This window comes from Neoarius graeffei, chromosome 17, assembly GCF_027579695.1.
Source record: "Neoarius graeffei isolate fNeoGra1 chromosome 17, fNeoGra1.pri, whole genome shotgun sequence".
Lineage (NCBI taxonomy): Eukaryota > Metazoa > Chordata > Actinopteri > Siluriformes > Ariidae > Neoarius > Neoarius graeffei.
The window spans coordinates 9,869,969-9,892,332 of NC_083585.1; the positions used below are offsets into that span (position 1 = coordinate 9,869,969).

Below are 22,364 nucleotides of genomic sequence, written 5' to 3' on the forward strand. Positions count from 1 at the left end.
CTCGATGGCTCGTTCCAGCGACACCGGGCAATGACGCTGGACCCATTCCACCATTCCTTCTGGAAGTCGAGAGATGAACTGTTCCAGTCCCACCAGATCGATGATCTCATTGGCGTCATGGTCTTCCGCCCTCAGCCACCACTGGCAGGTGTCCCGGAGTTGCTGGCCGAATGCAAACAGCCAGCCAACTTCCACCAATGCCAGAGTCTGGAAGCACTGGCGATGTTGTTCCAAGGAGCAGCCGACCCACTGCAGGATGGCTTTCCTCAGGTCAGCATACACCAGTCTGCTGCGCTGCGAGCTGCACCTCACCAGTCAGGAGTGGGAGGAGGTGTGCCACACGCTGCTCCAGTGGCCACCCCCATGCCTCGACTGCTTGCTCGAAGAGGGCGAGGAACACTTCTGGATCGTCCTGCGGGCCCATCTTCATGGGCCTGCCGGCTGCGGTGATGGTCGATGTCCCTGCTGATGCGAGCAGGTGCCGGAACGCCTGGCGATCTTCCTGCTGGGTCAGTGTCAAGGCTTCAAAGTGTTGCTCTTGTTCCTTTCGGAGGGCAGTCGGCGCTTCATGCTGGTTCTGCTGGGCGGTAGCGAGGGCAAGGATGAGCTCTTTGAATGGGGAGGACTCCATGGGGTGGTTCCCTTCTGTGTGTCCCAGGTTTCAGCATCACTGTAGCAGTTCCTGATGTGGGTGGAGCACAGAAGTATGGCAGGCGAGAATTGGTCACACATAAACTCTTTATTTCACTTATTTCTAGCTTTTCCACTCACTCGCTCACATTGTGGTTGGGAGGGAGCCCCTTTTCTCTGCTCTCCCCCTCCTTTTATGCTCCGTCCCTGTAACAAACACACACATTAATTGACAGCAGGTGGAATGACTTAGCCACTTACCTTCCCCAATCCCGCCCTCCATTCACAGACTGCTGCTTGGCCACACCCCCACTGCCACAGAATAAAACAGTTATTCCACTCAGTCTCAGTGCTACATGCCTCGTCGGCTATCAGCTCATGTGCGACTCGATTTTGTGGAATAATTGTTAAATATTTTATTCTTACTTGTGATAGGAACATTATGTGCAACTCGTATTAATTATCTTTCACTTTAAACCTTACTGTCATCTTTATTTTTCCTGCACTCAGTTGTATACACACTATCTGGCCAAAATTTTGTGGACACCTGACCATAGCACTATGTGCTTGTTGAACTTCCATATTTAACCCTTTTATAATGACCTCCATATTCTTCTGAGAAGGCTTTCGACTAGATTTTGGAGCACAGCTGTGGGGACTTGTGTTCGTTCAGTAACAAGAGCATTAGTGATGTCAGGAGGTCAGATACTGATGTTGGGTGAGGAGGTCCAGTTCATCCCAAAGGTCTTCAGTGGAGTTGACTTCAGTCAAGTAGTCTGTACAGGACAGCTGAATCGAGTTCTTCCACTCCATGTCTTCATGGAGTTTGTTTTGCATTCAGGGGCATTATTATGCTGGAACAGGTTCGCGTATGTGGACAGTAATGTTACAGTATACAAAGACCTCTTACAGTTGTGGTCAGAAGTTTACATACAGTGACATGAACGTCATCTTGGATATGAATGTTATGGCAATATTTGGGCTTTCAGTAATTTCTTTGAACTGTTCTTTTTCTGTGGCAGAATGTACAAGATACATCTTTAATAAAAAAAAACACTAGAATTTGGTGCACAAGTTTTAATTTTCTTTGGGTTTTCTGAAATCAACACAGGGTCAAAATTATACATACAGCACACCTAATATTTGGGTAAAATGTCTCTTTGCAAGATTCAAACATTTTTGTTTACCATGAACAAGCTCCTGGCAGAATTCTGGTTGGATATTTCACGACTCTTTATGGTAGAATTGGTAGAGTTCAATTAAATTATTTTATTTCTTAGCATGGACTAGACTTATAATTACGGTCCGTATATTTTCAATAGGGTTGAAGTCAGGACTTGTTTTAAGCTTAATGTTAGCCTGCTTTATCCTCCACAACCAGCTCTGATGCGTGTTTGGGTTCATTGTCCTGTTGTAACTCCCAAGTCGTGTTCAAATTTCTGATGGTTTATGCTGAAGAATTCTGAGGTAGTTCTCCTTCTTCGTTATTCCATCCACTTTATGCAATGAACCAGTTCCACTGGCAGCAAAACAGCCCCAGAGCATGATGATCCTACCACCACCACCAGCTGGTACAGTGTCCCTCTGTACATGGTGGTCATTGTGGCCAAACAACTCAATCTTTGTCTCATCTGACCATACAACTTTCCTCCAGAAAGCTTTTTTCTTTGTCTGTGTGGTCAGCTTCAAACTTTAGTCAAGCTTGAAGGTGCCAGTTTTGGAGCAGGGGGTTATTTCTTGGATAGCAGCCTCTTACACTGCAAAAAATGATATCTTAGCAAGTGAAAATATCTTGAAAATAGTTGAAACTATCTAACATTTCCTATTAGAAGAATACAAGACACCAATTCTGAGATTATTAAATTTAGTTCTAGATTGCAACCAACTTATTTTCAGATGTCTTATCAAGTAAAAATATCTGTCAGTGCAGCAAGATAATTTCACTAGTGTTAAGTAATTTTCTCCTCAAATTCAGTTTTTAATTTTTTGCAGTGTAGTCCATGGTGATCTGAACTGTAGACAGTGATCCATCAGTTTCCAGCTCATGGCAGGGCTGTGCCATGGTGGTTCCCAGGTTGTTTCTGACCATCCAAACCAATTTCCTTTTAGCTAAGGGTGACAGTTTTTTTTTTAAAGCAAAGTGACTACCCCTCACGATAACTTGGAAACAATTGTTTGAACCGATCTTGGAATTTGCAGTTGTTTAGAAATGGCTCCAAGAGACATTCCGGAGTTGTGTATATCTGCAATCCTCTTTCTCAGATCTGCACTGAGCTCCTTGGATTTTCTCATTGCATTGAGTGTTGGTCAATCCAATGAGTGCCTTTTTACTGAAGCTGTAGTCAATCATGATCACTAACAGGAAGTTAAGAGACCTCGGTCTTGGCAAGATGAGAGACATTTTGGAAGTTTCAGCACCTCTGAATTAATCTAAGTGAACGTACAAAAGTTTGGGGTCACTTTGAAATGTCCTTATTTTTGAAAGAAAAGCACTGTTCTTTTCAATGAAGATCACTTTAAACTAATCAGAAATCCACTCTATACATTGCTAATGTGGTAAATGACTATTCTAGCTGCAAATGTCTGGTTTTTCGTGCAACATCTCCATAGGTGTATAGAGGCCCATTTCCAGCAACTATCACTCCAGTGTTCTAATGGTACAATGTGCTTGCTCATTGCCTCAGATAGGGCTGAACGATTTTAAGAAAAAATTGAATTGCGATTTTTCTGGCAGATATTGCGATTTCGATTTCAACCACGATTTTTTTTTCTTTAAATCAAGTTTCAGTGTAAATTAATTAATACAATGAATTCCATAAAGCTAATGCAAGAATGAAAACTGAGGTCAACAGATTTCAAATGTAGGCCTGTTTATTAACATTGAGTGCCTGAGGAACAAGTTATAATAATTTGAAATAAAAATAAAAAGAGAGCCATCTAAACTTTTGCTTCTTTTACTTTTCCCATCTACAACATATCAGACATAAAAAAAGGTTTATCAATGGCTCAGCAGCATCAAAATATTGCACTTTTGTAAAAGAATGTACATGAGCATTATAAATTATAACTAGAGCCAACGGGCGGCACGGTGGTGTAGTGGTTAGCGCTGTCGCCTCACAGCAAGAAGGTCCTGGGTTCGAGCCCCGGGGCCGGCGAGGGCCTTTCTGTGTGGAGTTTGCATGTTCTCCCCGTGTCCGCGTGGGTTTCCTCCGGGTGCTCCGGTTTCCCCCACAGTCCAAAGACATGCAGGTTAGGTTAACTGGTGACTCTAAATTGAGCGTAGGTGTGAATGTGAGTGTGAATGGTTGTCTGTGTGTCAGCCCTGTGATGACCTGGCGACTTGTCCAGGGTGTACCCCGCCTTTCGCCCGTAGTCAGCTGGGATAGGCTCCAGCTTGCCTGCGACCCTGTAGAAGGATAAAGCGGCTAGAGATAATGAGATGAGATGAGAACTAGAGCCAACAATTCCCCTGTGGGAAATAAGAGTGATGCAGTGCGCGTAGCAGTCGCTATTGTAGGGCCCCTCCCTCCTGTGTGTGTGTGTGTGTGAGAAAGAGAGAGCAGCCCCTCCCCCACCCGCGCGCTCAGAGACAGAGAAAGCGCACTTTTTCCTCCAAACAACGGAGATTTACACGAAAACGGAAGGAGATATTCACAAAATTCTTTCACACTGAGTGCCCCAAGGCTTTCCTGAACGTAATTTTTTTTGTCTGTAGTGTAAAAAATGAGGACAATTTATTGACGAAACAAAACATGGGTCAGTTTAGGAGCACTGAGAAAAACCGCGGCTTTGACGATCCCAAAATCGTGTTGTCTGAGATCGCGATTTTCGGTCGAAAACGATAGATCGTTCAGCCCTAGCCTCAGAAGGCTAATGGATGATTAGAAAACCCTTGTACAATCATGTTAGCACAGCTGAAAACAGTTGAGCTCTTTAGAGAAGCTATAAAACTGACCTTCCTTTGAGCAGATTGAGTTTCTGGAGCATCACATTTGTGGGGTCGATTAAATGCTCAAAATGGCCAGAAAAATGTCTTATGGTGGGAAATAAAAGTGTGACTTTTCATGGAAAACACAAAATTGTCTGGGTGACCCCAAACTTTTGAACGGTAGTGTATGTACATTTTTGACCCTGTGTTGATTTCAGAAGACCCGAAGAAAATTAAAACTTGTGCACCAAATTCTAGTGTGGTTTTTTTTTATTAAAGCTGGACGCTGTACAATCATTCTGCCAGAGAAAAAGAACAGTTTAAAGAAATGACTGAAAGCCCATTCACTTCACTGTGTGTAAACAGCTGACCACGACTGTAGAGAAGTGTTTATTTATAGAAGTGTGTGCTTCCTTCTTGCTGCTCACACAGGGGAGTGAAGGTGACGCGTCAACAAACTTGTGGCCTGTTCGAGTTGAAAGTGGCTGTGTACAGACATCACCGCTTTCCAGCGCCTCAGGCCGCACAGGACTGGAGTTTTGAAGCCGCAGCCCTGACCCTCACTACCGTGTCCGCCTTCACCGACAGGAACTCGCCGCCTCACAGGGGATTAAAGGCTTCCTCAGCCAGCAATGCTCACATTTCTTCTTTTTTTTTCTTAAAGCACAACGAGAAGCGTTTTCACCTGTCCTGTAATTATGGTCTGTGAGTCCTGGCAAACAAGCGTCAAGCGATTTTAATCAGGTTTAAAGCTCGAGCTAACGCGGCTAACTAGCACAAAGCTGTCAAAACTCTGCAGTTACCCAAACAAACAGCTAGCATAGCACAGCACAGCACAGTGGAGCTTAGCTTAGCTTCGCTCGGAAAAGACAAGCTTGCAAGACTCAGTCGAAAATTATTCATCATGAGATGTCAGTAAACTCAGAATACAGGTAACACATTTTATTTTAGTTTTCTCCAGCTATTTCGTCCTTCGGTGCAGCTAGCAGTGGGAACCTGTAGCTGTGCAGCTGGAGCAGTGCTGTACTCGAGCACAGGCTTGGAAGATGTTTTATTTAGTTAATAGTCACTATTAGCAGTATTAATCATGTGTTTAGGAAGGTTAGTCTGGTTTCTGTGATGTGTGTGTGATGCCCCACAGAGCCAGTGCTGAGGGTCTGGATCCGAACCCTGCTCCAGTGCAGCAGCACCTCAGCCATGACCGCTCTGCTCATCGCCCTTCTGCTCTTTCTCTCCGTGGGAGCTCTGGGCATCTTAATCTGCAGGTGACCACCTTGTTTATCACGCTAGAAGTGTAACCGAGCATACACTCACTGATGTAAATGCTTATTAAGGCATTGCGTGTGCTGATGTTCACTTTTCACCCAGCACTGCTTTATCAGCCATTACAGCATTTGAACAGATCTCATCTCATTATCTCTAGCCGCTTTATCCTGTTCTACAGGGTCGCAGGCAAGCTGGAGCCTATCCCAGCTGACTACGGGCGAAAGGCAGGGTACGCCCTGGACAAGTCGCCAGGTCATCACAGGGCTGACACACAGACAACCATTCATACTCACATTCACACCTACGGTCAATTTAGAGTCACCAGTTAACCTAACCTGCATGTCTTTGGACTGTGGAGGAAACCCATGCGGACACGGGGAGAACACGCAAACTCCGCACAGAAGGGCCCTCGCTGGCCACGGGGCTCGAACCCGGGCCTTCTTACTGTGAGGCGACAGCGCTAACCACTACACTACCGTGCCGCCCTTGAACAGATCTTTGTACACTTAATATCACTTGTTCTTTGAGTGGGGCAATTCCATGTAAATGTCAACCTCACCATGCAAAAATAAAGCAACATGTAATGCATCAAAACCACTCCCAGAGATATCACCTAGGCCTGTATTTTACAGATGTGAATAAGTTGAACCAATTTGTAACCAACCTAATATGTCACTGTCAGGCTTTCTTTCTTATAATGTAAACCCCAAGCTAAAATCAACTTTGATCATGTACAATTCTATATTATTGCCACAAGCCACAGAAATGTATGCTAAAATCCACAAAACAGCAAAACAATAGCCATCCTAAATATTATTTAAGAACTTTAATAGTTTTAGCTGATATTTAGAGTTTTTCAAAGGGTTATGGTGGTTAAATTGCTGATTTTTCTAAACATATGCCATGTCTATTTCAGACGCGTCACATCCATAACGCTGACTTTTTCTTCCGAAACTCTGCATGAAATACAAAATATTTTAAACAAAGATTTTTTAATATTCACCTTGGACCCCTCTATCAAACGGATATCTCCATTTCGACATTAGGTTTACAATTTCACAGAGTTTGATAAAAATGTACAGTCACCCAAGAAAAGTGATACTTTTTCTGTCACATCCATAACGCATCTTTTATTGGCGTTTTCTGGCATGCCCTAGATGTACTATGGGAATTGTTCTTGTTCTATCACTTCTCCAGTATGGTACAGCCTTAAAATATGCAACACCTGTTTAAATACTGGGAGACGATAAAACATGCACTGGGTCATTTGTTGCCATTTTGAGTTCAAGTGTCACGTCCATAACGCTGGAATTGCTCAGTGGATGGGTTCCTTTTTCAGCGGTTCCTCTCAAGGTTGCTCAGAGCATTTTTTTAACATAGTTACTGGGAGACCAAATGGTCTCCCAGTGGCCAGATTTGGTCTCCTAGTCAATGCTTCACTGGGAGACCAAATTTTAAACCAAGTTATGTTAGATTGATGCTGAAAGGTAAAACTGAAATGGGATTATGGGAGATGCTTGAATTGCTGGTCCAAATTCATAAGACTGTTTTCTTTGGATTGGAATGTTTAAGAAATATTGAAGTTGGGTTGTCAAGACTGTTCCAATTTCCAAATTATAGACTAAATATACAGTTATTTGATACTATGTTTCACATTGAGCAATAAAATTGAAGATTTTCTTATTTTTCACTGTTTCTTAAAATACATATTATGAAAGTTGATAAAACAATAACTTAAACTCATAGTGTAATTTTAGTATTTTACGATACTTATGATGAAGTTATGGTAACTTGGCACTGCATTAACTACATACATGTCAACCTATACGGAATGTCCGTATTTTATACGGATTTGATTCAATAAACGTAGTATATGGGCGTACAAATAGTTATACGGATTCTTTAAAAAAACTTCAATATTTATTTAGAGCTATAATCAATTCCCACGATGATAAAAGAGCGCATAACATTTACAAACGTACTGTACACCACAGAAAGCACAAACAGCCAGTAAAGAGTCTTATGAAATCGCACGTTATCTTGTAGTAGCGAGACTTCGTTCCACTTCTGATCATGCGCACACCGCATTGCGAGAATCCCGCCAACCGGGAAGTAACATTTTGTTTGAAACGCGCATTTCCACCTGAGCGACTTTCACTAGCGACTGAAAAGATTCTGAATGGGCACTCCGGCAAGATCAACAGAGACACTTGCTGTGACATGCAGCCTTGTGAGTATTGGTGCAGAGTGCTAAAAAAGCTGTCATGGAGTACAATTCAGAACATTAGAGTGACACTTTGTGTTTTTGTCAAACATTGGAGCTTTGTATTCATTCTGAAGGTTTATTGTTATTAATATTGAATAAAAAGTTACTTGGATATATCATTGTTAATTATCATTCAAATTTTAGGTAAATTATTTTAATTTGCATCTTATACGGATTTTATAAGGGAGATACGGATTTTGGAGGTTGGTTATACAGGTTTGATTGACCAAAGGTTGACATGTATGTAACTATGTTGATGATATGCTAGCTGAAACGAGGATTCATAATGCGGCAATTTGCATCACAGAATATGCCGCAGCGGTGCAGCCACATGGACTCTGGGGCCTGTGATTGTATTGCCCAGACCAGTTGGTCTCCTAGTGGAAAATCCTTAAAAAATGCTCTGAGGTTGCTTCCTCTAGTCATCTCCGGGAGCTTTTCCTCGACACTGTCGGTCGTGCTCATTAGGGATCTAAATCTACATCCAGATTTCTGTCAATGGGCCACGTTTATCAAACTGAATGTTAATAGACTTCATCGTAAATCGTTCTTAAGAGCATTCACTAGGCATGTGAATATAGGCAATATACTGTGTGATGATAAATCACAAATTATGATGATTTGAAACAATTAAATTTAAAAAAAAATCATGATTATTATCAGGCTGCGTAATCTTAGTTTTTCCGAGCTGTAACTGCATTGTTTAAATGGCAGTGGGAGAAGAGAATAATGCGCATGACTTCACCATAGGTGAAAGTAACTCAGCTCTAATGCTGTGAAAATGCACAAAAAACACATCTAAAATGGGAAAGAGCTGTTGTGTGATAGACTGTACAAATAGATTTAACAAGAAATCAGAGCTCTTTTTTTTTTTTTTTAAATTCTTTACAGACTGCTGACAGTGCAAGAAAAGCAAATGCAGGCAGTCAAGATGTTCATAAGTTTAAGATGACGCCTATTTGTCATTAACTTTTTTCATTTTTAATAGAAGGAATGTTTGTCGATATGCTGTTATATTTTACTCCAACCTTTACAAATGTGGGGAAATAATTAATTTAAATTAATTAATAAATTAATTATTAAAATATACATTTAAATGATAAAGTAACAATTAAAAATAATTACTGGTTATTAAGAAAATGAAACAAAGGGTTTTTTATTTGACAAAAGGAATATTTTAAGTTGATAAAAGAGAGGAAAATAAATGTTGCTTTTTTTGGGGGGGGGGTAGTAAAATTTCCTTCGCTTAATATTTTTTCATAAAATATCATGGGAAAAATTGACTCGTGACCCCAGTATCATGACACGATGAATCATGGATTGGGTGAATCGTTATGTGCCTAGCATTCACACGAGAAATTTGGTATTCATTAATTAAATTCCTGTAATTTTGGAAAAGCGTTCATATTCTTCTCGTGCCCCTGAGTGTATGTAAATTTATGCATAAGCAGACTAACTGATGTAAATCTCGACTTCCAGTCAGGTCATTTACATGGATTATTTTTGTTTATCTATAAATGAAATATCTGGAGCCCATTCCAAATAAACATTCCCCAGGCTCCACCCTTCACTGATGAAAGATTTTTTTTTGCTTGAACTAGGTTTAATTATTTACTTTCCTTTTATTGCCACATGACATTTTTATTATTATATTTTTATTCTGTACACTTGGACATATTATGTGCGTTTTTATTTTATATAGTGATTTTCTTCTGTCACTGCAGTTATGCGTTGTATTTTTATGATTTGCCTATTTTACATTTTTATTTTTGACTGCGTTTTGTTTAGTTTTTTACTTAACACTGTAAAGCATTTTGAGCTGTATGGAACGTAAAGTTTATTATTAATATTAACTGTAAATCACAGAATAGACCAGTGAATATTATTTTCTGTTTCGTTAATTGAGATGGGGTGTGTGTGTGTGTGTGTGTGTGTGTGTGTGTGTACACATTTGAGCACTGCTTAATTCAGGTTTTTTGACTTTCATACCTGTTCTATTTGCAGGATGAGGTGTTTGGTCCTTGTAGTGTGCAGCAGAATAAAATTTGCTGGAACGTTTTCTCTCTGCTTGCTTTCAGGTGGCTCCTCTGCAGGCTGGCGGTGCGATTCTTTCACAATGTCCTCAAAGCAGAGTTGAAAATTAAATCGTTGGGCCTCCTTTCACTCCGAGGAGTCAGTGTACAGTTCTTGTCTCAGCACACACTGGTGAGTGAGCTTCCTGAGGTTTCATGGTGTGTTCATCAGTTTCACACATGAAGCCGTATTGTGTTTTTGAATGAACTCGCAACCTGAAACGGTTTGAGATTTTTTTGAGTTCAGAAACTGTTTTCTTCTGTCCACTGGGATAAGGATTAATTAAAATTCATTTCTCATGGCATGAAGATGCTTTCGGGTTCATTTATAAAAAAAAAAAAAAAAAAGGCCATTATTTGGTACCAAAAACAAGCACACGTGGGGACTTTTACAATCTCGTGTTAAATTTTCCAGTTGATCTGCTAGCTAACAGCAGTTATAAATACAGTATCAAAAGTTTGGACACCCCTATGGCATTAATAAGTTTTTCTGTATTTTGACTATTTTCTACACTGTAGAACAACACTGAAGACATCAAAACTATCAAATAACACACGTGGTCATATCAGACACTAGCTGGCCGTGGTGTGAAAACTGTGCATGCAGACGCTCATTTAAGTGTCCAAACCTGTCATTGCTTAACTCTTGAATATCTTCTAACTATAAATACTCTCATTAAAAAGTTTATAATCTCAGCTTTCCAAAGAAATGTATCTGGTTAAGATCTGTTCAGTACTTTGGGAGTAACAGCAGGTTGAAGTCGGTACAACAGAGTAAAAACTCTGCTCGCCGGACGTCGGGAAACTGCTGGTGCTTTTCTTTTTGAGTCACAGGAAAGCGGTCAGGCTCGCTCTCTCCCTCCTGATCGGTTTCCCACTGGATTACTCGTCAGTATCAGATCACTTTTATAGTGATGTTCTCTCACTCTCACTGTTTCTGATGAAGGATTCGGCAAAATTTTCCCTCTGCTAGTTTTGATGTTCTGATTCACAGGAGACTTTGAAGTGAGTTTTCACAGCTTTACCTACTTATTTTTTCAAATCAAACTGATTCCTGTAAATAAATAACTATTTTAGAATATAACTGCAGTTGTTTTGATGAAAAATATTGAGATCTTAGTGGTTGGAATGAGACTTTAAAAAACCGGAAGTCAGAAACATGAGTGTTGATTTCAGTTGAGCTAATGTGAATTGTTTATTGTGGGTTGTGTTTAAAAAGCTGTGAATATTAATCGAAATAATCATTTATATTCTTTCATATAAGCACTAGTCGGCCCTACTGACAAATACAAAGGCCTCCAGAGCACAAAGAGGGGATTAGAAATAATCCTATTACTTTATTTTGATAGAGAATGGTAGGTGTGAATGACATTCAGTGCTTATTTATGCAGATTTTATAATTAACATTGATTTCTCCTTCTTTGTGTATATTGCACAAATAAAGCCATTTGGTGAAACTTTTGAAGAAGAGAGTGTACCGATTTAACGGTTTTACCTAATTAGCATAATTAAATACTAATTTGTATAATTGGTTTTTACTATTTTTAAAACTTTGTATTCAGTCTTCAAGTTCAAAGTGTTTTATTGTCATATGCACAGTAAGGACATGTCCTCTTGCACAATGAAATTCTTAGTTTGCTGTCCACCATGAATGCCAATCACAAATAAATAAATAGGCGGAAGAAATAATACAAAGTAAAGGCAATATAGTGCAAAATAAAAGCAAAAAAACCCCAAAACCACCCAGTATAATACAAAATAAAGGTGAATGTAGTGCAAAATGGGTAGTGTAATACAAAAATAAGGCAATGATTGGATGTAGCAGCAAAAAGGGCAGTAATGTGCAAACAAATGTAAACAGATGTAAAGTATACAACTGTCTATGTTTCTGCCCATTTCCATGTAAATATCTTGGGGAAGTAGCCCAGGAGTAATAGGGTTATACCCGGAACAAATTAGTAACAAGCTGAAAATTTCAGAATACCTTTAGGAATAACATACTAAAAGTCCCCGGAAATCCCCCTTGCGCTCTCTGAGAAATTCAAGATGGCGTCCAAAATGGCCGCCAAATGGAGATCTGCCCATATCTCAGGCCCAAAACAAAATATTAATGCAATTAAAAGGTCAGAATATATGTTTTGTAGGGTAGGAGAGTAAATTCCAACATGTGTGTATTAATTACATTGTGTATTAACATTATATAATAACAATGTACACATTATTATAACAGTATATTTGTGTATAGTGTGGATCCATTGGTTACTCGTTCACTCCGTATCATCCTATTCTGTTCACAAAACAACAAACACAATTACTAGGGGTTGGAGCACTTATTTTCATTAATATTAATTAAAGTAAATTGGTGGTGTAAAATGAAAAATGGCATGTTAAAAGGTCATGCCGAGTTCAGTCATTTTTAAAAGGTCATGCTGAGTTTAGTCATTTTTTGTCCGAGCACACTGGCATTGCTAGTAGTAAAGACTGGCGCTAGAAACTCAAAGATTAACTTTTTTCCACCCTTAAACAAGCTTGAATAAATTCCCTACTTCACTGATGGTACAACAAAGGTCCAAGCATTACAACTGAGGCACTGAGAAGTGTTTAAGTCTACTCATTGTTTATAAGCAAGAGCTTTTATTGAGGCAGACCTTTTTGTCATGAAAGTCGCCGGAATGTTGAAGTGTACTGAAACAGCTTGCCATTGTAGTTTTAGAAGATAGAGTTCTCAAATGTAATTTCCCTTTAATATTTTATCAAAGCTTAAAGATGCACTAAATATTAAGGAAATTGATGTCTAATTGTTGTCTTACATTATGTTCATGTATGTAGGTAGCCTACTAAGCTAATCTGTCAGTCATGTCAACCATCAAATTCCATGTAATTTCCACATTAATGACCTTGTAATCTTGGTTAATTTTAATTTTAACAGTGTGACAATGGTGAATTTGCATTGCTTGTATGAGAGAACATATAATTTAACATTTTAATTGCATTTATATTATGTTTTATCCCTGAGATATTGAAAAATCACCAATCGGTGGCCATTTTGGACGCCATCTTGAATTTCTCAGAGTGCACAAGGTGGATTCCTGGGGACTTTTAGTATGTTATTCCTAAGGGTATTCTGAACATATTCTGAAAAATTCAGCTTGTTACTAATTTGTTCCGGGTTGGACTCAATTTTGAGCTAATGCTCTTGGGCTAAAGGGAAAAAAAAAAAAAAAGGTTATGAAGAAAAATCATTTGATCTCATTGGTTAATGAGGCCCTAAATCCTCCTACAGAATATTACGGCAGTTTTATAAAAAATAAAGCCGTTTTTTAAATCTTTGAATATCTCAAGAACAGATGAACACATTTTAATTCTGTAAAAGTATATTGTTCTGCATTCAATTCTAAATGCAATGAGAGCGGTTTCAAGCAATTTGGATTGAATTTTAATTTTCACCTGATATGCCGACATGTGGGTGGCACGGTGGTTTAGTGGTTAGCGCTGTCGCCTCACAATAAGAAGGTCCAGGTTCGAGCCCCGTGGCCGGCGAGGGCCTTTCTGTGTGGAGTTTGCATGTTCTCCCCGTGTCCGCGTGGGTTTCCTCCGGGTGCTCCGGTTTCCCCCACAGTCCAAAGACATGCAGGTTAGGTTAACTGGTGACTCTAAATTGACCGTAGGTGTGAGTGTGAATGTTCAGGTGTGTGAATGTGAGTGTTCAGGTCTGTGTCTATGTGTCAGCCCTGTGATGACCTGGCGACTTGTCCAGGGTGTACCCCGCCTTTCGCCCGTAGTCAGCTGGGATAGGCTCCAGCTTGCCTGCAACCCTGAAGAACAGGATAAAGCGGCTACAGATAATGAGATGAGATGCCGACACGTCTGGAATTGTGGTAAACAAAAAAAGTGTTAAATTGTCTCATATTTTGGATTCTTTAAAGTATCCAGCGTTTCCCTTGATGATGCTTTGCACACTATTAGCATCATCTTAACCAGCTTCATGAGGGAGTCACCCGGAATGCTTTTTAATTAACAGGTGTGCCTCATCAAAAGGTAATTAGTGGACGAGTTTCTCGGCTTTTTAATACATTTGAGTTCAAATAGTAAAAATACAGTAAATAGCCCGATTCCACAACTGTAGTAATCCATATTATGTCAAGAACCGCTCAACTAAGTAAAGAGAAATGAGTCCATCATTACTTTAAGACGTGGAGTGACTTTAATTCATAAAAATAAGAAAAACCATTGAATTAGAAGGTGCGTCCACACTTTTGACTGATGCTGTACATGTAGTTTAGTTTATTATAGTTCTTGTAGCAACTAATGGAAAGTTCTAGAGAAATCTGAAAAATTTCTAAATATATTCTGAAATTATTTTGGCTTTGATGGATAAGACTATTGAATATTACAGAAGTGTCATGTTTTGCAGATGTTCTGTAACAAAAATATAAATCACAGTAATTTGGATCAGATGTTGTTCATCAACTTGTGTCTGTTTGTCTTGTAGGAAATAGACAGAATATGGCTTTCAAGCAAATTATTCAACCAGGACTTGCCGTAAGTATTGAAATTACAGGACGTGCATGAATGCAACAGTCCCACAGTATTTTCAGGTCTTTTGCTCAGAAGGTGTTGATCATGTTGAGTATCAGCAGCTCTGAGAGCAGTGCCGTCTGCACATCACAGGTTTATATTAATGCACTCGTTCTAATAGGTTATTGTGTCTTTAGTAATGATTATGGAAGGCATCTCCAGTGTCAGTGTTCTGTGCAACAGTCAGTAGATTTTCAGGCACAGGAGAGCACTTTTCATTTCTTAGTAAAACTGGACCAATAATAACAGGAACTAAACTCATTTTGCAGATGTTCTGCAACAAAAATACAACTATAAACTGGTAAAAAGTACAGTATGCTCTCTCATTAATAAAATGTATCTCTCTGGCAAATTGCTGTATCTGCCCTGGCAATCACATACTGCCTTCAAACTTGATGAAACGCCTCAGAGAAAGCACAGGCAGTAGAGTTCCCAGAGAACAAATGATACGGCTGAATTCCTTAAAGCTCATAGGCAACGGTTTTAATTTTATGCACATTTGAAACTTTGTTTAAAAAAATCCTCTGTAATTTTCTTCTGGTCCCAAGAAGTATTGTTAATAAGTAATCATTAAAATAAGTTAGCGCGGATCGTGGCGAGTTTCTGTTCGGCTGTTTCCGTGACCACTCAGTGTGACGTCATTTAAGCCAAACAAACCGCTTGAGTTGAGTCCACTTCCGTGTATTTTCATTGCCGTTCGGCTTGATTACAGACGTGCGTTCAGGAATTTCCCCCCCCCAAAAAAACATGCCTTATTGCTGTGCAGTGAACTGTAACAACGGGACCGGTTCAGGAATCCATGGTATGATTCAATTCAGATGAGTCAAATTAAATGATTCAATGGGATTGATTCAATTTAATTATTAAAGATTGGTCACTTAACACCAATCTACATATACATAAGCATAATACACCTACACCACGTTCTATTATAGGGATTGTGTGTGATCGGAGTCGGCCGAGTCGCCATCCGATTCCGAGGCCGCACGGTCAAACCAGTGAGCCACGTTCACAGATTGATTCACAACAGCCATAGGTTCATACATATATGGTTTCACCTCTCAATATTCAATTTGGAGAGTTCCTGCTTCAAAATCACCATCGCTTTCAGACATTTTACACGACCAAAGTCCGTACATGTGTGCTCGGTTCACAAGTAAACACAGAGCTGCTCCCGCTCTGTTTGGCTTAAATGACATCATGATGACGGTCCCCTGGCGGTGAAAGTGCGCATAAGTGAGATGTAAACAAACCTTCAGAAACTGGGCAAAACAGTATATTTTAACCGTTTTATTCAATTTTAGGCTGCAAATTGGACACCAGGAAGATTGAATTCACTTTTTGGGTCGTTCTTCTAGACCAGGGGTCGGCAACCTTTTTGCCATGTAGTTCCAACTAGAAATTTTCTTGTTAGTTAGTGTGCTATTCAAATAGGTGTTAACTATGTGTAATTAGACACCACACATTTTAGACGGATATGGATATTTAATGCATTGAGCAAATGTAAAACACCATTGCACTTGTTTTATGCCATTAACCTCATACACTTTAACCCACTTTATGCCAGTTGTTTGCTGCACCCTTACGTTTTCTGCCATTTCACCAATTCGTAGCTCAACAGTTCTGGGTGATATGGGCATGTCTTTTATTCTTGATTTTATTGTCTCTTTATTTGGTAGCCCCTCAAAAAGGCTATCCGAGCTGGAGAGAAAGGCCTCCTTAATGTATTCACCGTCTGTGAATGGCTTTCCATGTTTAGCTATGCAGTGAGAAATTATATAGCTCGCTTCAGTGGCATTGTTTTTAGCTGAGGCAAAGACTTTTGAAGTGTGGGCTTGCTTCCCATATCCGCACACTGCGCGTGAGATTGAGTCGTCCCTATCTGCCTGATCTTTGAAAGTCTTTTTGTGCTTTGCCTCGAAATAACGTTTAACACTGGATGTTCGACACACAACACTTTCAAAACACAATGTGCACACAGCACGGTCCCTCTGAGAAATGAGCCCATATTCTTTGGTCCACGAGGAGAGTAAAGCCGAACTGTCGGCTTCTTTGCCATCTTGGCGCAACTGCTGCATCAAGTGGGCCCATCTCATGAGAAATATGGGGAGGGGGCAGTGTTGCCAGATTGGGCAGTTTTAAGAGCATTTTGGCGGGTTTTGAACATATTTTGGGCTGGAAACCGTCAGCAGTATCTGGCAACACTGGGAGGGGGGCGCTATATTGTGTAGTCATGCTAAAAGAGCAGGCTCGCCATGCAACAGCCAATGACCATTCAAGATGACGTTTGAACATTTTTAATGTGTTGAATAATTAGGTTTGTGTATCATCGTCAGTGTGCCGCTGGAAATTCCTCGGCGTGCCAGTTGTGGCACGCGTGCCTAGGGTTGCTGACCCCTGTTCTAGACAATAAAGTTGATATTCTACATTTCACCTCTGACCGTTGCCTATGACCTTTAAAGTGTTAATTTAATTTAATTAATCATATTTGTCACCATTCATAAGGTAAGCACTGTTTACACACATTAGTTGACCATGTGGTTGCTTGTCCTCCAGGAGATACTTGGCACTGTGTGTGGGTGAAACTCGGGTACGGATTGACCTGCAGGAGCCTCTCAGGCCACAAGTAACCCAGAATCCTGATGGAAGTCCCACCAAGTCACCGCTTAGTCCTTCAGTGCTGCGCTTTCTCTCCCAGGTAGGCTTCTGAACACACACAAGCTTCTCACTGAGTCTCTGTGATCTGTTGGCACATCCTTCTCCTCTGTTTCCTCGGCAGCTGCTGTCGCTCCACGTTGGCTCTTTGAATGTGATGGTGCTGAACTTGCTACTGCCGGAGTCCCTCTGGCACATGACGAGCACAGCCATCACTCTACTGCTCAATCACCAGTGCAAGAGGTACAAATATGTCTTGCTTCATGTTATTTGAGGGAATACTCCAGTGTTTTATGTAGATCTCATGTAGTCCCGTTATCACCCCCAAGAGGAAATGTTCCCTGTTGGGTCTGGATCCTCTCAATGTTTCTTACTCTTGTCATCTCAGGGAGTTTTCCTTGCCACTGGGGTTTGTGGAGATTAGATTGGGGGGAAAAATGCAGGAGTATTCCTTTAACATCCAATCCTATATATTATTATTATTTTTTTTTTTTGGGAAATGACCAAAGACTTGTGCTGAGTTGAGAGCTCATGCTGTATTTTTTAGGTTGGCCTGGGACATGACTGTGGGACAGATCAGCAGTAAAGTTTTAAAAAGCAGCAGGCTGGTATGTGCACTTATATTCTTTATTCATTTATTAGAGCTGGTTCCCGGCCACAGAGGAAGCCCATGTCTGATTTAAAGTTCATTTCAAATGTTGTTTTAATTGTCGCCTTGTTCTATCTGTAGCAAATGTGACCCTTCATATCTAGTTAATTTCTTGTATAAAGGACATTTATTTAATGCACTGTGTGGATTAAACTAATGTCCTCAGTCATTTGAAGCTGCATATTGGGTCTGTCCCCTGTCTGCAGGACACGTGTCTGGCGGAGGTGTCTCTGGGCCTGGCTATGAGTGGCAACGTGAGCCTGCCTGACTTGCGCCCGGGGCAGCTGGCACTCAGCGTGAGGACTCTGCTGGCAGAACTGCACGAGGGGCTTTTCCACTCTCAGCTGCTGCTTCCGAAAGGAACCTGTACTCCAGAGACCGATATGTCTTCACCAGGTGGGTCTACACCAGGGACGTGGACTCAGGCCAGGGCTATTCAGCTTCGCTTAATTATACATGGACACGGACGATGTAAAAATCTCCAACCAAACATAAAGCTTACTAAAAAAAAAAAAGGATTAAACAGAATTCTGCTATGAATATTGACAGTGTAATTTTACTTAAGCTCCTGTTAGATGGACCAGTGTTTTATGTCATGTAAGTGAGAGCTGATTTGGTTTTTATGTTAGTTAGTTTATATCCTCCTTAAAGTGCCATTCCACCATTGGATGTATTCTTTGGCATAAAATACAATATATTGTATGACAACATGACTAGACAGAAATCTTTTAGCTTCAAAATGATATATCAAACATAATTTTTTGACAACGACAAGTATATTAATTTTGCGACCAAAGTCACCTACCCTTTTAATTTCCGTGCGGTAGTGAAACGTGATGTCATCGGCAGGTTCCCCTTCTTGTGTACCACGTGTCGGTCTATTTTTAGACCAGGAAACCCCCAAAGTGAGGGTGTCATTTCTCCTCATATATGGGGGCCAAAAAAATTGCGAAAAATTGAGTTAATCTTTCAGTTAGCTAGATTTATTGGTATTAGCTAGATTTATTGGTATTATTTTTATCGCGTTCTATCCGCCATTGCTGATATGTGCCACGTCACACGGTACGCAAGAAGGGGAACCTGCCGATGACATCACGCGTGGAAATTAAAAGGGTAGGTGACTTTGGTCGCAAAATTAATATACTTGTCGTTGTCAAAAAATTATGTTTGATATATCATTTTGAAGCTAAAAGATTTCTCTATCTAGTGATACCATTTATATATGTTGTCAAAATATATTGTATTTTATGCCAAAGAATACATCCAATGGTGGAATGGCACTTTAAGTCTTCAGTTTGTTCTCTGAAAAGAGGGATGGTGGCAGGTTAAAAAAAAAAGCGTGTGGGGGGGGGGAGAGACAAAGCAGGGGCCCAACTGTCTCGTCTGTGTATTCTTATTTGCTTTTACACTAAGTGTACTGATTAAAGTGTTACTAATTAACTGGCACACGGTTGCACGTGTTATAATTACCGCAGACTGCTCATATTTGCCCCGTAGGTTTCTACTTGAAAGAGCCAAGCTGAAGTTTTATGGCAAGAACATGAGCCAAATAAAAGCAGGTTTATTTATTTATTTATTTTCATCTCCCAGAACACACAGAAGATCAGTATATCCAGATGGAAACAGTAGAGAAGATTCACCAGATGATTCCCCAGAAAGTCAGTGTGGAGTTTGAGAACACTAACATTACCCTCTCTATGCACAGCCAGAAGAGGTGAGTGGACGGGTTTATTTTGTGTGGATTTGTTCTGTTTTCTTGCTGACCCTCCTTGTTTGGTTTTTAAGGCACCTGAACTGGACACTGAAATCTTTAAAGCTTGACTATGACTGTGATGAGGAGCAGCTTCCCCTGAAAGGGTTCGTTCCTGAGCTTAAATTCCCCCACAGCCATTTAGAGCTCCTGCTGGAGGGTAAGCAGGGATCTCTCTCTCTCTTTCTCACACACACACACACACACACACACACACCGTGTCAACTATCTGTTGAGCATTTTGAGCTGCTATCTTTTTATGCAATTGTCTTTTTCTCTCTGTAGATGGCCTTCTTCTCTCACAAAGCCGGCAGCGGATTATATGTCTCACTTCACTAAAAACTGCGCTGCAGGTGAGCTGCTCTGGTTCAGGCTCATGGCTTTTATCAGATCTACACTTTCAATCCAACAAATATTTAGTCTTTGTGTAATTTATGTTTGTCCGGTCTTTGAAGGTGACCTCAGCGGATATCTGTGGCTCCGTGACGGTCAGCACATGCATTATTCACTACCGCCAGCAGGAGTTCTCCCACTGGCTCGACTTGTTCTCATGGGAGCAGCTTATTCATAGGAAGGCAGCACACAGAAAAAAGTAAGAAGACGAGTATTTATGATACGTCAGTATTTACAAACGTCTGTTCGAAACAAAATAATTTAAAACATTTTTTCGTTTAAAAAAACATTTTATTTTAGTAGTAGCATTAGCTAGCACTGTCGCTCAGTATCTGCATCATGTCACTTAGCTGGGATTTCAAGGTATCGTTGACTTTTTATATTTGTCCTGCAGGCGCCTCCCTCTCCTGGATGTCCCTGTGAGATTCAGCTCTACTGTGTCAAATGTTAATGTGTCTATTCAGCTGGGAGACACTCCACCCTTTGCTCTGGGTTTCATTTCTGTCAGTGCAGGTAGGTACAGCAGATAAAGATCCTCTGGATGTGTTCAGTTGGCTTTGCAGTGCTACTTGCGTTTACAATGGGCGAGAACTTTTAATAAAATTGACCTTTAAAGAATACTAAGAGAAATCTACTGTACAGCATTCCCTCATGGATATGTTTGGTTAATATATACAGTGCTGAGCGTAAATGAGTGCACCCCTTTTGAAAAGTAACATTTTAAACAATATCTCAATGAACACAAACAATTTCCAAAATGTTGAAATGACAAAGTTTAATATAACATCTGTTTTATTAGGGTGGTGCAAAAATGAGTACACCCCACAACAAAAACTACTACATCTACAGCGGTGCTTGAAAGTTTGTGAACCCTTTAGAATTTTCTAGGTTTCTGCATAAATGTGACCAAAGACGACGACAGATTTTCACACAAGTCCTAAAAGTAGATAAAGAGAACCCAGTTAAACAAATGAGACAAAAAGATTATACTTGGTCATTTATTTATTGAGGAAAATGATCCAATATTACATATCTGTGAGTGGCAAAAGTATGTGAACCTCTAGGATTAGCAGTTAATTTGAAGGTGAAATTAGAGTCAGGTGTTTTCAATCAATGGGATGACAATCAGGTGTGAGTGGGCACCCTGTTTTATTTAAAGAACAGGGATCTATCAAAGTCTGATCTTCACAACACATGTTTGTGGAAGTGTATCATAGCACGAACAAAGGAGATTTCTGAGGACCTCAGAAAAAGTGTTGTTGATGCTTATCAGGCTGGAAAAGGTTACAAAACCATCTCTAAAGAGTTTGGACTCCACCAATCCACAGTCAGACAGATTGTGTACAAATAGAGGAAATTCAAGACCGTTGTTACCCTCCCCAGGAGTGGTCGGCCAACAAAGATCACTCCAAGAACAAGGTGTGTAATAGTCGGCGAGTTCACAAAGGACCCCAGGGTAACTTCTAAGCAACTGAAGGCCTCTCTCACATTGGCTAATGTTAATGAGTCCACCATCAGGAGAACACTGAACAACAATGGTGTGCATGACAGGGTTGCAAGGAGAAATCCACTGCTCTCCAGAAAGAACAGTGCTGCTCATCTGCAGTTTGCTAAAGATCACGTGGAGAAGCCAGAAGGCTATTGGAAAAATTTTTTGTGGATGAGACCAAAATAGAACTTTTTGGTTTAAATAAGAAGTGTTATGTTTGGAGAAAGGAAAACACTGCATTCCAGCATAAGAACCTTATCCCATCTGTGAAACATGGTGGTGGTAGTATCATGGTTTGGGGCTGTTTTGCTGCATCTGGGCCAGGACGGCTTACCATCATTGATGGAACAATGAATTCTGAATTATACCAGCGAATTCTAAAGGAAAATGTCATGACATCTGTCCATGAACTGAATCTCAAGAGAAGGTGGGTCATGCAGCAAGACAACGACCCTAAGCACACAAGTCGTTCTACCAAAAAATGGTTAAAGAAGAATAAAGTTAATGTTTTGGAATGGCCAAGTCAAAGTCCTGACCTTAATCCAATGGAAATGTTGTGGAAGGACCTGAAGCGAGCAGTTCATGTGAGGAAACCCACCAACATCCCAGAGTTGAAGCTGTTCTGTACGGAGGAATGGGCTAAAATTCCTCCAAGCCGGTGTGCAGGACTGATCAACAGTTACCGGAA

The 22,364-nt window shown here is 40.4% G+C and overlaps 1 protein-coding gene across 1 annotated transcript in view; it reads left to right on the forward strand.

Moving 5' to 3' along the window:
* Positions 1-4,972: 4,972 nt before the first annotated feature.
* The window catches only part of LOC132901361 (bridge-like lipid transfer protein family member 2), an 81,276-nt gene continuing 63,884 nt past the window's right edge, over positions 4,973-22,364 (forward strand). Inside the window, exons 1-13 of the mRNA XM_060943690.1 lie at positions 4,973-5,490; positions 5,700-5,823; positions 10,169-10,295; positions 14,655-14,704; positions 17,297-17,438; positions 17,520-17,638; positions 17,943-18,003; positions 18,251-18,440; positions 19,635-19,758; positions 19,830-19,954; positions 20,080-20,147; positions 20,250-20,386; positions 20,582-20,700. Coding sequence (XP_060799673.1) covers positions 5,756-5,823; positions 10,169-10,295; positions 14,655-14,704; positions 17,297-17,438; positions 17,520-17,638; positions 17,943-18,003; positions 18,251-18,440; positions 19,635-19,758; positions 19,830-19,954; positions 20,080-20,147; positions 20,250-20,386; positions 20,582-20,700 — 1,330 coding nt within the window. The 5' untranslated portion in view covers positions 4,973-5,490; positions 5,700-5,755. The remainder of the gene's footprint in view (positions 5,491-5,699; positions 5,824-10,168; positions 10,296-14,654; positions 14,705-17,296; positions 17,439-17,519; positions 17,639-17,942; positions 18,004-18,250; positions 18,441-19,634; positions 19,759-19,829; positions 19,955-20,079; positions 20,148-20,249; positions 20,387-20,581; positions 20,701-22,364) is intronic.